Raw genomic sequence first — 14,326 nt, 5'->3', positions numbered from 1 at the left:
GCAACTGTGTGGGCTGGATCATGCCCATCATGACACTCACAGAACTGGAGCACTGGTAATAGTTGTGTTCATACATTAATGCAAGCTAAGAACTTTAAAAATGAGATTGATACTTACTTTTGCACATCTACAATTCTTCAGTTGTATTCTTCAGACTTAAAAGGGTTAAGTAATGATTTTTAAATCTATATAAAATACTGCCTTTTAAAAACACTAAATTTCATAAATTATTGAGCACATCTGGGATTCCACTAAGACTTAAAGCCTTTTGTGGAAATTGCTTTTAATGAAATACTTTTCAGTGGTTGCATTGCAAATACTCTTAAACCACACTAATAAAAAGTTAGATTTTGCTTTTGTTTAACAAAATTGGCAAGAGGCAGGATGCAACACCTTTGCACCTAAAGTCAGTTTCAGAACTGCAGGTGCAACAAGTGACTAAAAGCTCGTGAAAAAAGGTGGATGAAAAACAGCTATGCTTCTACCTTTATGAGCAGCAAGATGGATTGCAAAAGGGTTCTGTTTCTATGGAAACAGTCCCCAACTGTGTTGAGCACACTGTCATAGTTAAATTGCTAGTTGCCTAGAAAAAGGCGGACACAGATGTCATTCTTCTGAGGCTTCAGAGTTAGTATACAGCCTCTCCTCAAAATACATTACAAAACATCATGCCAAGCATCTTTTCATTTGAGCAGTTTCTGTAGTCAGTGGGACAGGTTTCAAAGCTGTGGTGGGGGCTCCAGAGAAAGTTTTCAGAGGGAAGCTACTGTGAAAACATATTTATGTATGCCTGTTGCACAGACTTCACATTTCTGCCACAAAACAGAACATCCTCCTTTCCAGTCTCATTCCTAGTGTCCCCTCTTACCCACTTCCCTCCTCCTCCCTCTCAGATTGCCACTCCCTCGTGATCCTAGTGCTTTAGTGTTATTGTCAAAATACATGTAATTTAAATACTGTAACTGCATATTCTTCCCTTCCTCACCCATCTCTTCCTTCCTCGTTTGTTTGCCTGTATCTACTGCAAGTCTCTTTGGTAAGGACCTGTTATACGACTTACATGTCATGTAGCTGGATATTGCTATATAGCAGGCATGTCCAACAGGTAGATCACTGGACATCTGCGGTAGATCACTGGTAGATCATTGGCTCCCCTCCCAAAGAAGCTGAACAACTGTGGCTCCCCTAAAAAACTCAACAACTTAGACCCAACCCCCACAAAAATGGGCCTTCCTCCCTAAAAAAAAGCTCAACAACTTTGACCTGAACCCCCAAAAAGGGGGTACGGTAGATCACTGCCAGTTTTTAACTCTGTGAGAAGATCGCAGTCTCTTGGGAGTTGGCCACCCCTGCTATATAGTATATAAAATAGAAAGAGAGAGGCAAACATTAGAATATCTGAATACTCAAATGTGCCTCACTGCTCAGTGTTGGTTCTAAATCTGTTTGGCCATTTTACAACAGCTTCTGCTTGCAAGCTCATTGGACAACCTTGAGCAAGACACTGTCAGGGACGATGGAAGTTGTAGTCCAGCAACATCTAGAAGGCCACAGGTTTTCCACCACTGAACTACAGGGAAGGGATCGAGTATGTTATCTGAGCTCTTTGGAAGAAGGGCTAGATAAAAATTAGATGCGTCAAGCAGTACAGTCATCCAGAGAGACAAGGAAGTGGAGCTGGAGACATGTGGAGTGTTGGTACATCTATGTCTGTGAGGGGATATGTTGAGATTTGAGTATGGGCGATAGATCCACATCAACAGTGGCTTCATCAAACCAGCTGGAACAGGAACAAATCCAAACTACTGTCTGGCCCATTCTCTAGCTGTTCACTGAAACGTATTCCAAGCTGGGACATTTTCCTAACTTGTTATCACAAACTTGTGTCTGCACCCACCCCCCTTCTGGGCCCTCACTTGTGGGGTACCTCAGGGTCCGTCCTTGCCCCCATGCTTTTTAACATCTACATCAAACCGCTGGGAGAGATCAGGGGGTTTGGGCTGGGTGTTCATCAGTATGCAGATGACACCCAGCTCTACCTCTCTTTTAAATCGGAACCAGTGAAGGCAGTGAAGGTCCAGTGAGAGTGCCTGGAGCCGGCTGGAGGATGGATGGTGGCTAATGTATTGAGGTTGAATCCTGACAAGACAGAAGTACTGTTCTTGGGGGACAGGGGGCGGGCTGGTGTAGAGGACTCCCTGGTCCTGAATGGGCTAACTGTGCCTCTGAAAGACCAGGTGCGCAGCCTGGGAATCATTTTGGACTCACAGCTGTCCATGGAGGTGTAGATCAATTCTGTATCCAGGCCAGCTGTCTACCAGCTCCATCTGGTATGCAGGATAAGACCCAACCTGCCCGCGGACTGTCTCGCCAGAGTGGTGTATGCTCTAGTTATCTCCTGCATGTACTACTGCAATGTGCACTACGTGGGGGTACCTTTGAAGGTGACCCTGAAACTGCAACTAATCCAGAACGCGGCAGTTAACTGGTGATTGGGAACGGCCACCGAGACCATGTAACACCGGTCTTGAAAGACCTACATTGGCTCCCAGTACGTTTCCGAGCACAATTCAAAGTGTTGGTACTGACCTTTAAAGCCCTAAATGGCCTCGCCCCTGTATACCTGAAGGAGCGACTCCACCCCCATCGTTCTGCCTGAGGTCCAGCGCAGAGGGCCTTTTGGTGGTTCCCACTGTGAGAAGCAAAGCTACAGGTAACCAGGCAGAGGGCCTTCTCAGTAGTGGCGCCCGCCCTGTGGAACACCCTCCTGTCAGATGTCAAAGAGATAAACAACTACCTGACATTTAAAAGACATCTGAAGGCAGCCCTGTTTAGGGACGTTTTTAATGTGTGACATTTTAATGTATTTTTAATCTTTGTTGGAAGCCGCCCAGAGTGGCTGGGAAAACCCAGCCAGATGGGTGGGGTACAAATATTTATTTATTTATTTATTATTAGAGTAGTCAGCATTTCTGACTTCAAGAGATTGAGCATCCAACCCAGCAAGCTCTTTAATAAACAACAACCAGGCAGTGACAAGAAATGCCTGCTCCAATTTAGAAGCAGAGGACAAAATTACTGCAAGCAAACACAAAAAAACTAATGAAATAACAAAATAAAAGTTTATTAGAATTAGGAACACTTTCTCTCCCTCTGTTTAGCCTTAACACGGAACAGTCCAGCAGTTACAATGAAGTCTAATAACAGTTATTTCCACAGCATGAGGTGCTCTTTAGATGGAAAAAATTAGAAGATTACAAGTCTTCAGTCCGTCACAGCCCAGTCCGATTGTCATACCACCCCCCCAAGTGCTGAATAACAAAATCCTCCTGTCCATGGAAAGGTTCTCCAAAGAGCACTGCTCTTGTCTCACGTAATAACTGATTTTTAACACAGCAGTTGTACTAAAACATTTCAGGGTTAAATGGTTTTGAAAATTAAGACTGTCTGATACATACACTACCAAAAAAAAAAACCCAAACAGCTGCAGTGAATTAGGTGGAACAGAAAGAGGGTGGGTGCTAAATACAGACCATGCTCTGCTCTCCTGTTGTGTGTGGCTAGAGGCCCTCATTCAATTAGCTCATGATAAAGTCAACACAAACCATTATTTAAGCATATTGCACCAACCAAAGCTTGAGTAGCATCTTCATTGCCAAGTATTTGCTTTTTAAGGAAAGAAGAGGCTGCTTAAAGGAGAGGAGGAGGAAAACTGTCTAGGATTGATGAGCAAGCCTTTACAAGAGCTTCTGTTCAAATGATCTCACTCCAAAGCCCACAGAGTTTTAGAAAGTTTTCCAAAATTAAGTGTACGATCCTCAGGAGCAGAAGATACAGCAGATTTATATACAGTTTTGGATTTATTTATTTTAAAAAAATGGATGGGGGGGAGGGTATGGCAAGAGCAAGGTGTTTAGAAATGAGAAAAATCTGGGGGAAATGCTGAAAGTATGGAACACATTCATCCAATTTACACACCCACACAGCAGGGCTACCTTTTCCAGTTCTAGGCAAAGATGCTAAAAGAACATGGAAAAGAAATCTTAACTGGACTGGAAGTTCAGTCTGAGCAGCAGTGTGCGAAAGCATAGTAAAAGACATGACAGAAAGCCTTAGAAGGAGAGGTATCCAAGCAACAGTTGCACCACACTCAGTTTAATGGAGTGGAATTCTTTGAATATTCACACCCCACTGAAGGCCAGAACTCATCTTCCACTACAATGTTACCAAGTCAAAGCTGAAGTTCCTCTTCCCTCTATAACATCTGCCCGATTCAGCTTTTGGGACAGTGCAGATGAGCAACAAGCAACTAAATAAGCCCTGCCAGACAAGTTACGTGTGAACAGATGCTAAGCTCGGCTTCTTCTTGTACTGCTCAATAAACAAGCTAGGCAGCATTAGATTAACCCAAGAGCTCAGCAAAATCTCATTACTCTTTTCAAGAGCAGACGCTCAGAAATATTTCACACGCTTGCTGCAGTTCCTTTTTCTTTTCAGAAGTCTTTGCCAGCTGACATAGGAAGCTGCTGTTCTGGAAACACATGCCAAAGCATCACTGGGGACTCATGGAACTAGCTGAGCAGATCTTTGGATCTGGGCCACAAACTCTACTTGAACGAGCAGCAGAAACTGGCTTTAAATACCGCTTTAGCAGATCTACTTTTTCTCTCTCTCAACTTGAAAGTGTGAAACCCTGCCGTCGTGGAAAAGTACCCACATAACGCAGGAGCAGATTTTAAACAAATTGCTTCCAAGTGGTGCTTTATCATAGCTTTTATTACAAAAAAGGACTGTGTATATGAAACTCACTCACTCTTCCCTCTCATGGGGGGGGGAGAGGGGAAATACCCCAATGACTTCAGGGACTGCAGATCCTTGCAACTAGATGGAGTGTTTGCTGTATCAGGCACTTTTTCCAACAACCAAGCCGCAAAAATGTGACCCAGAGGAGCTCCGTCTCCCTTTTTCGGTGTTTCACAGCTGACAAGGCAAAGCAACAAGGAATGTTCCATTTGAGCACTTCATTCCACAGAGGAAAATCTAACACTTCCTATGTATGACGATGATCCAGGTGTAGGGTGAATGTTGGACATGCATGGAAATGGACAAGAGGGATGGCTATTCTGAGCTAAAAAAACAAAGCAGCCATAATCACTACACTTTCATTTCCAAACGTTAAAAAACACAAACCAAGGTTAACCAGTTTGCATCAGAAGCTGAAGTGCAAATGGGACAGTGTCCGTTGCCAGCAATGAACACACCCAAACCATGGAATAGTTGCAAAGGAGCTGCAGGAGGAGGAGGAGGAAGGAAATCAAAATCTCAGAGAGAGAGAGAGAAAGGGGAAGATTTGTTACAGCAGCACACACTGCCCCCCCCCCAATCCCAATCTCCGGTAAAAAGCAAAATGAAAGAAAAATGCACAGCAAATAGACATCATCTTGAAGATTTTTAAAGAATAAATATTTTTGTAATTAAACATTATGCAAACACGTGCCACGCTTGCTCTTTGTCCATGCATATGCGCTATATACAATTTTGAAAAATACTGTGTTGTCCTCTTTGTTTTTTTAAAAGTCATATACAAAGTTTTTTCCTTGCTGTGTGCCCCGCCTCCCCCCGCCCCCAAATCCTCTTTACAATAAGCCAAACAACATTCACCCATGGACTGGTGCATGTGGGGGGAAGAGGGGAGAGTAGAGAAGGGGAGAGGGAGGGGGAAATCTCATACCAAAGTACATCAAAATGGCTGGTTGGACATGAAAAGCAGTGTCAAGAAACTGTTTTAAGTTTTATCTGTAATACGCATAGGAGAAAGAAGGAGGGGGGAAAGTCAGCTTGGAGAATGAAGCTACATTACAAGTTAAAGTTGGAGGGTTGTTTTGTTTTTCTTAGTGCGTCTGTCACACTTACTGGCCACCTAGAATACTGTTGTACAATGGTTTATCTACCTTTTTTATTACAATATAATTTACTTAAATTTTTTTCCATTAACAAAAACAGAATTCCGGTACTACAGACCAGCGGTGTAATAGGCGTAGTGCCCCTTTTTGTGTGTGTTTTGCTTTAATTGCATGAGCACTCTAGATGGTAAAAGGTTTTCAGAGTTCGTTTTATGCAGGCCAGTCTCAGTCCTCAATATACTCCCACAGATCCTTCTCGTAGCCTTCATGCACATGCTGCAACAAAACCCTTCGCCGGCTCTCGCAGTATCTGCAAGGGGAAGGACGCACAGTTACAGTTAAGAAAACAAAGGCTGAGTATTTCGCACACAATGCATTTCAAGGCAGCATAGAAATAGTTTAGTCAACAGCGGCTCGCAGTGGGAATGTCTACCTTTACCTTGCTCAGAATGAAAACAGACACAAAGGGCCTGCCATCTGGGTAATTTCACAGGTGGGAGAGATTATGCGCTGAAGCAGAGCAGGCAGGACCTATCACAATATAATCATTATGCTTATTAATGCTAAGACAATTGAACTCAAGCTGTATTTGCTAAGCATGGGTCTTGGCCCAATTTCTTAAAAGTGGAGCCTATTAACTGTGAGGACGGCACAATATTTACAACCTGGAATTTTGTAAGCCGAGACATTTTTGTAAGCAAAAATGTTATCCCAAGGAAACCCACTAAAGGAACCATGCCTTGTAGGTGTAAAAACTTCCTTTTGTGACCCCTTAACATTAAGGCACAAGTGTGTCACAAAACCAGTCCCACGTGCCAATTTCTCATTCACTCAAAGGCAAGATCATGTCCTTTAAAGCAACAGAAAACCAACTTGCATGCAATCTGAGGTCAATGGCTTCCTTCAGCTCAAGAGCTGGCAAAAAATAAGGACTCACTTGCTAGGTAACAATTCAAAAGACACCAAAATGTTAACAGCCAAGAAGCTCCTGTAAACAGGGCATGCTAACTTGATTTTCCCATGTGCTGCAACTAGCTGCTATCTCCAACTGCTTGATTAACAGCAGCAGTCGATCAGGAAAACCTGGTTGAAGGCCAACACAGAAAGTTAGCTGGCTAGCCTCCCTCCACCATAGATTATATTGGGAGTAAGCAGGAGAATCTCTCTCACCCATTTCCTGGAAGTCAAGCCACTTTAATACGTAAGAGATTGGCACATGAAATGAATTAACAATCCATCAGTTTTGAACAAGGAACATACCTGTACTTATCTTGCACTTTCTGCTTTATGTCTTGCAGTGAATCTTGAGATATATCTCGCTCCAGATACCCAGAAAGGACCTCGGTAGCATTTTCCAAATCTGCTTGATTATTCTAGGCAGGCAAAATACAAGGCACACTTTTAATAAACTTAAGCAGTTCCTTGAATTGAGAATCATCACATGAATGAAATTTAGCCCTTCGGTTAGCAAATACTCATTGAAGCCTACTTTGAATATTTTTCTAGTCTTGTAGAGGTTCTCTCATTTGGTTGTATGAATACCAGGCAGGAAAACACACCAACGTATTGGAAAACTTACCATCACCTTCTATAGGACTACTGGCAGACAAAACCATCTTGTGGTTGCAAACCAAGTAGATGTTATTCTGAGCAATCATGACTTCTGACCAACAGTCATTACTCTTTCCCATTAAGAAATCACAATTCTTAAGGGCATTTATCTATGTGACCAATTCACTGCTCCTGTCCTGGAGGTCAGGTGGAAGCTATCTTATAATAGGCTCCAGCAGTTAATTAGTTTGCATTTTATAAGCTAGGAAAAAACCTATTTACCAACCAGGCATTTCTATCTGGCTCTCAAAATTCTCACCAGCTCATGCCTCTCTCTGACCTTGCTTTACAGCGCATAATCTCTTTACTACAACTCCCATCATCCCTAGCTAACAGAACCAGTGGTCAGGGATGTTGGGAATTGTAGTCCCAAAACCTCTGGAAGGCCGAGTTTAGGGATGCCTGGAAATGAAATCTAATATTAAAGATGGCCTTTGTGGCAAGGCTGAAGGAATGAGAGGCAATTTTTACTTGTTAAATTGTGAATTTGCTTAAACACTTCCTTTGATAACTCCAAAACGTACCTATACTGCACTTTTGGTAATATAGCAAGTTGAAATTTATTTATTTGCATGTATTTGAGAAATTGGTTTGTCTGTTCGCTATGCATTTGGACACGTCTTAAGATATCGTGAACAAATTTTGCACAATGGTTCCTAAGATCAAGAAGCAACTTTTTGTTTATGCCGGGATACAATGGGATCCTGTGTTGACTCAATACGGTTTACTCAATATGGCAGACAATATAAACACAAGTGTATATTGCTAGAGTGCCTAACCAAGTAATAAGGTATTAAAATACAATAAAGAAAATAAGCTGTACACAGACACCAACTAAAACAGCAACGGTCTATCCGAGTAGAAAGTAAAAATCAAAACTGCTACAAGTTAACAAAGAGCTAAATTTGGTAGTTGTTTTTCATTGTTGTCATTTTGCTTAGTTCCTAAATGAGGGTACCAAGCAGGCCTTCTTAGAGAAGGCATTTAAAAGACAAGGAGACTCTATTGACAAGTTATGTATCTCTAAAACAAGCTTCAATGCCCACCATTCTGAAGAAACTCCACAACTACTGACTTTTCAATAGTTATGGGTATAATCCTGGTTAACTTTTAAAAAAACAACCACAACTCTTTCCCATGTTTATTGGAATTCCTCAACAGGACACTTTGCAAGGTGGCTTACAACGTGAAATGAAAGTGCATAAAAACAAAGAACAAACTAGAAACAGCTGTCTTTTTGTGTTCCTCCCCTCTCTGAACTGCCTCCTGCAGTGACCCTCCACCTGGCCATTATATAATTTCATTACATAAGAGTTTTGTGAAGCTGAATTTGCATTTACTTCTTCCACCATTCTTTCCTGATCATGTCTCTAGTCAGGGCAGGCCAGAAAGCAGACAAATCAGGATCTATCAGTAGAATGCTGGTGATCTGCAGATCATCAAGGAGTCTTGGAGGCCCTGCTCCCTGCCTTGCAGGCCTTTCCCACCTGGCCTGGGAGGGTGGGGCCCATACTGACTCCAGCTAAAAAAAGCTGAGGCTGCTGAAGGGACTCTTCGGCTGGATAACTGTTTGCAGGGTTTTGCTGTGATTTTTTTCTTCTGTTGTTGATGTTGATTTTTTTTGTATATTTATTTTAAATCTTACGATTTATGTGAAAATTGTTCAGTTTGGTTGTGCATTTTCTAATGTTTTATTTATTGCTTATGGCTACTTTTATGTTTTAGTTATGTATTTTTTTCCTGTTGTCAGCAGCCTTGAGCAGGGGCTGATCTGTGGAAAGGCAGCATACAAATAAAATTATGCTTGTATGTATGTACGTCAACACCTGACCCACTGTTTTGCATCATGTATGCCCACGCCCATCTTAAGTTTGCAAATAAGTGAGCCATGGTATTAAGTTGTAAATCACTTGCAGATGCTGTTGCTGAAAAGTGGGATGTGGTAAATAATCAACAAGGTTAATAAGCCTATATTGCCAATCACCCCAGGCACTTGCATGAAATTGTTTTTGTTTAACTAAGGAACACATACAGAGTTTGTGGCGGACAGGACTACACAACTCTGGAGCCATCACAGAAAAGGCCTTCAGAACAAAGCCGCTGGGAAAAAATCACATAGTTGTTACAGAAAGTCCCAATTTTGGGGCTGCACAAGTCACTCATCCAATGGGCCCTAAATATACACCTGAGCTGCTCATCAATGGCTACTATAACTAGCTTCAGGATCTGAGGCAATAAGGCTCTGGATTGCTGGTTACTAAGAAAAAGGATTGGAAGAGGGCTATTGAGCTCATGTTCTATGTGTGGGATTCCCTTAGGCATCTGGTTGGCCACTATGGGAACAGAATATTGGACTAAATAAGCCTTGATCTGATTCTACAGGACTCTTACGCTAGGCTAGGACCCAAGAGCTGGGTTAAAAAAATGTCTGGTAAACTCTCCTTACCTCGAAGATAATGGACTGATTATTCTTTTTGAGGTAGAAGGCAAAGACGTAAGTGTACATGAGTGTGGCACGACACTGGCAGAGGACATCGACTGCTTTCTTCAGGAACTGGACCTCGATCCATGACATGTTGTGCTGCTGCATCTCCTCCATTTTCTGCTTGACTTGGGCATAGAGTTTGTGCTCAAAGCGCAGGCTCTGCATATGGTTCATGTAACGGTTGCAGTAGAAGAGGTACCTCTGCAGGGCTGCTCTGGATCGCTGTGTTAATTCCCATTAGGGAAAAAGAAAATCAATAGTTAAAACAGAGTAATAGCAGGTTGACTTGCCTATAAATGAGGGGCCTCAAGGCAAATGTGGCCACCACAGGGCAATGTTCTTATTTCAAAGTCCTACAGTATTCAGGGACATGGGAACAGGAGGTTACTGCCTTTTGCTTTGAGCCTGATCTTGTTAAACAGTGCTATAGGGCTCCTGGAGCCCTGAACAGGGACTTAGGATGTACTTCATTTTGTTGCAATTCTCCACTTGCCACATTTGTGGACCTGATAAACTGCATATACCCGGTCATGTGATGAACAAACATGCTTATTTTTCTATATAAATGCAAAGCAGAAAGGTCTGATTGGCAGTGGGTTCTGTGGCAAAACTGCCCGAGTGGAACACGGTGAAATAAACTGCCTAGACAGAAATGATATCCATACAGAAAGTAATCTGGTAGAAAACCTCTTTCAGCAATAAGCAACTGTCAAGAAGGGTTTGGCTGGTAGGATATGGGGTATGGCATATTCATACTCAGATTACTGCTGCTTCCAGTGCTCAAGTTGGGTAGTTTTACAAGTTGGCCAGGACAACATCAGGGAGCAGTAACAAAATGGGTCGGCCTCTTGTGTCAAAGTCTAACAGCTTGAAAGCTAGCAGTGCTCAATTGGAAAACGCAAGCACAGTGAAAAGCTAGGCCAAACCATCTTACTGAAGCTGATAATATTGGTCACCAAGAGTTATGGACTCACCTCTTGGGCATCTCTTGCTGCCTTTGCATCATCCTCATTATAGCGATTACAGTTGTACCTGAAAAAAGATTTTTTTTTTTTATGAGCATAGTGGTTTGCAGAACTTCTTTTGTTTTTGCCACTCTGAGGCTTCCAAGTATTCTTTCGTCAGTACATAACTGTAAACATAATAAGCCCCTCCGATACCTTGAGCAGAGGCTCAACAAGAAACACCCCAGACCTTTCTCACCCTAAGAAGTATAGACATATGCACCAGCTACTGCTGTGTTTTTCTCCCACAGAAAATATTTTTGCAGGGTACAGAAACAAAACATGGCAGTACAATTAGACACATCAAGAAAGCTTGGGAGGAATTCGTTTAAACTTACCAGGCGGACCCATGAGGTTCCCAGGGGCCAAGACACACCCAGCAGAACTCTGCTTTACAATTCTGGTTCCGACAGACCATGTGATTGCAGCCTCCATCCTTTTCTATGGTCACGTGGCATTTAGGGCATTCCTGTGGCGGGTATGAAGAGTGGTGGAAAGAAATAAAAGTGGGTGTCTTCCAACTTTAAAAAATGGGGAAGGATGCAGGCAGTGCTTTGTGATGTTACAAAGAATTTGCAACAGTAGCTCTTCTAGTTACACATCCAGCTGTCAGCTGGCTTCCCATTGCTGCCTTAGCAATGTAGTGAAAAAGTAGTCGTAAAGCAATATAATAACACAAAATAACTGATCAATGCCAGGAGAAGTTGCACTTCTTCCAGTTCATGGGATAGCTTGGATAGGAAGCTATTTGCAAGTAATGGGACATTTCGTGTGTGTGTGTGTGTGTCATGCTCAGCTTTGACACTTGATATTAAACATATTCTAGATCTACTGATTTAAGTCCACTCAGACTGGGTTCCTCATACACTGAATGAACATACTAAAGAGATGAGCCATTGTGAAGTGAAATAGCACGTTTTGCAAACCAAAGGTCTAACCCTTGACATTGCCAGACAAAGGCTGGGAATGGCCAAACTCTGAAATCCTAGACAGCCACATTCAATCTGCATAGGCAATACTGAGCTAGGTAGGACCAATGGTCTGATTTGGTCTACAGCAATTTTCTGTATTCCTATACTCAGCAAACCACATGTAAGTACTTCTCAATCTACAAAGTACTGAGATGTTTGCCAATTTGGCACCTCTCTTCAATTTAGCTCTAAAAGCCTCATTTTAAGTAGAGCTAGACAGAAGCCTGTTGTACCTTTTGGTGGTAATGTTTGGCTTCACTGTGAACTTTGAAGTTGGGGGGGGGGGTTAGGAAAACACAGCCCCATTATTTACATGAAGGACTTACCCCTCACTACTCACAATGACAGTTCAGGATTTGACAGTTATGTCTTTGTAAGGGAAAAGCAGCTCTGCAAGCGTGAAATTTTGAGCACTTAACGTCTTGGCCAAAATATAAGCCACACCTTTTTTTCCAAATTCTGATTGTGAAAAGTTAAAGTGCAGCTTATATTCACTGGCACCCCCCCCCCCGGAAGCAGCCCGGGAGCACGGGGCAATGGAGCGCAGCCCGTCCGCAGCTCCCAAGCCTCTGAGTTTTAAAGGTGCAGCTTATTTGCGGTGCAGCTTATATTCGGGCCAATATGGTATGTTTTAAAGAGAAATGTGATGCTACTGAACCTTTGTGTTTGCTGCAATCCAGTTTGAAGTTTCACTGTCATCATCACACTTCTTAATCCATTTCTTTAACCACTGTCAGGAGAGAGAAAAAAAAGAATTGTAAAACAAGAGAAGAAGTGAAAAAGGCCACACAGAAATGTGCACCTGCATCTCATGGCAGTTCAAAGTGTTGGTGCTGACCTTTAAAGCCCTAAATGGCCTCGGTCCAGTATACCTGAAGGAGCGTCTCCACCCCCATCGTTCTGCCTGGACACTGAGGTCCAGTACCGAGGGCCTTCTGGCGGTTCCCTCGTTGCGAGAAGCCAAGTTGCAGGGAACCAGGCAGAGGGCCTTCTCGGTGGTGGCACCTACCCTGTAGAATGCCCTCCCATCAGATGTCAAAGAGAAAAACAGCTACCAGGTTTTTAGAAGACATCTGAAGGGAGCCCTGTTTAGGGAGGCTTTTAATGTTTAATAGATTATTTTATTTCATTTTTCTGTTGGAGGCCGCCAAGAGTGGCTGGGGAAACCCAGCCAGATGGGCGGGGTATAAATAATAAATTATTATTGTTATTATTATGGCTCACAGGCTCCTCTGAACTGGACACATAATAGCCTATTAAGCAAGGGTTGCCCATTCAGATCCAACACTCCAAGATAACACATCAGGATTCCAGAATAAACCTTCGAATAATTCTGTATTGCGGATATGTCTTACAACTATGATTTTCTTCATGTTTGTATCAAATACCCTCTAGATGGAAATAAAATATCTGAACTAAGGGGAGGAGTGCTTATTTTGTTGTTACAGTCAAGATGGACTATTCTTTCATACACCTGTTACCCAGAGTCAAATAGTTCAGGGTGAATTACACACAACTTAAGGGAAAGTAAACAGGTAACCATGGCAAAGATGTCTGAATAGCTTGCTAAGTATCATCAAAATATTTTACAACACTACAACTGTGATATTTAAACAGAAAGGCTAGGTTACTTTTCCAGCACTCTGCCATATACACTTAAAGTGCTCACCTTGCATTTAACAGGATCATGCCAGTTTTCACCACAGTTAAAGCTGTAAAAATAAGATTTATACATATTACACAGTCTATAGTTATGCAACACTAAAATTTAGAGGCTTGCTCTAATTTAAGCAACCATAACTGTTACCTACTAAGCCAAACATTATACCAGCAAGGTAATTTGGCTTGACGGGTACTTGAGAACCTCAATTTTCCAATCCCAGACAGGATGCAAAAACTCATAAGTTTATCAGATCCCAAACGGGCAGTGTTTGGCTTGCTGGTAGTCAGCATGAGTAGGCCTACCAAGGCAACTTGTCATTTCAAGAGAAACAGGAACCACCTTCTGCTTAGTGGTAAGCAATCCAAAATCATTACAACCCAACACAAGAAATGTTTGCTTACCAAAACTGACGGCCACATTTACAGCGAACAGGCTTAGCATCAGGATACTGAACTTTAACAACATGGTGGCAATCTGGAGCAGGACACCATTTTAACAGCCGATTGCACTGCAAAAATAAAAAGCTACCAGATCTTACTTGGAAATTGACCAGAATTAAAGATATCAAAGTGTGGTATTTCCCTTCCATTTCCCCAGAAGTCTCCTTTTAGCCAAAGCTTGGTTTCATCTTGACAGGAAAATGCCACAATTCTCATTTCGGTATAGACCTTGTCCCTCCACACCAACAG

General features: G+C 42.4%; 1 protein-coding gene across 2 annotated transcripts in view; it reads right to left on the bottom strand.

The window, feature by feature from the left end:
* Positions 1-3,108: 3,108 nt before the first annotated feature.
* Positions 3,109-14,326, bottom strand: part of ARIH1 (ariadne RBR E3 ubiquitin protein ligase 1) — a 53,144-nt gene continuing 41,926 nt past the window's right edge. The window contains exons 7-14 of one of the 2 annotated variants that reach the window (XM_035118027.3): positions 14,039-14,145; positions 13,644-13,686; positions 12,633-12,704; positions 11,342-11,472; positions 10,974-11,031; positions 9,961-10,221; positions 7,164-7,276; positions 3,109-6,213 (exon numbers count right to left, since the gene is read on the bottom strand). In XM_035118027.3, coding sequence (XP_034973918.1) covers positions 6,129-6,213; positions 7,164-7,276; positions 9,961-10,221; positions 10,974-11,031; positions 11,342-11,472; positions 12,633-12,704; positions 13,644-13,686; positions 14,039-14,145 — 870 coding nt within the window. In that variant the 3' untranslated portion in view covers positions 3,109-6,128. Of the gene's footprint in view, positions 6,214-7,163; positions 7,277-9,960; positions 10,235-10,973; positions 11,032-11,341; positions 11,473-12,632; positions 12,705-13,643; positions 13,687-14,038; positions 14,146-14,326 lie in introns of both variants that reach the window. The other variant, XM_088657057.1, reaches the window with a different exon arrangement.

This window comes from Zootoca vivipara, chromosome 13 (assembly GCF_965207765.1).
Source record: "Zootoca vivipara chromosome 13, rZooViv2.hap1.1, whole genome shotgun sequence".
NCBI classification, from domain to species: domain Eukaryota; kingdom Metazoa; phylum Chordata; class Lepidosauria; order Squamata; family Lacertidae; genus Zootoca; species Zootoca vivipara.
Note: the sequence above shows the minus strand (reverse complement) of the source record. Positions and strands in the feature narration are given on the sequence as shown.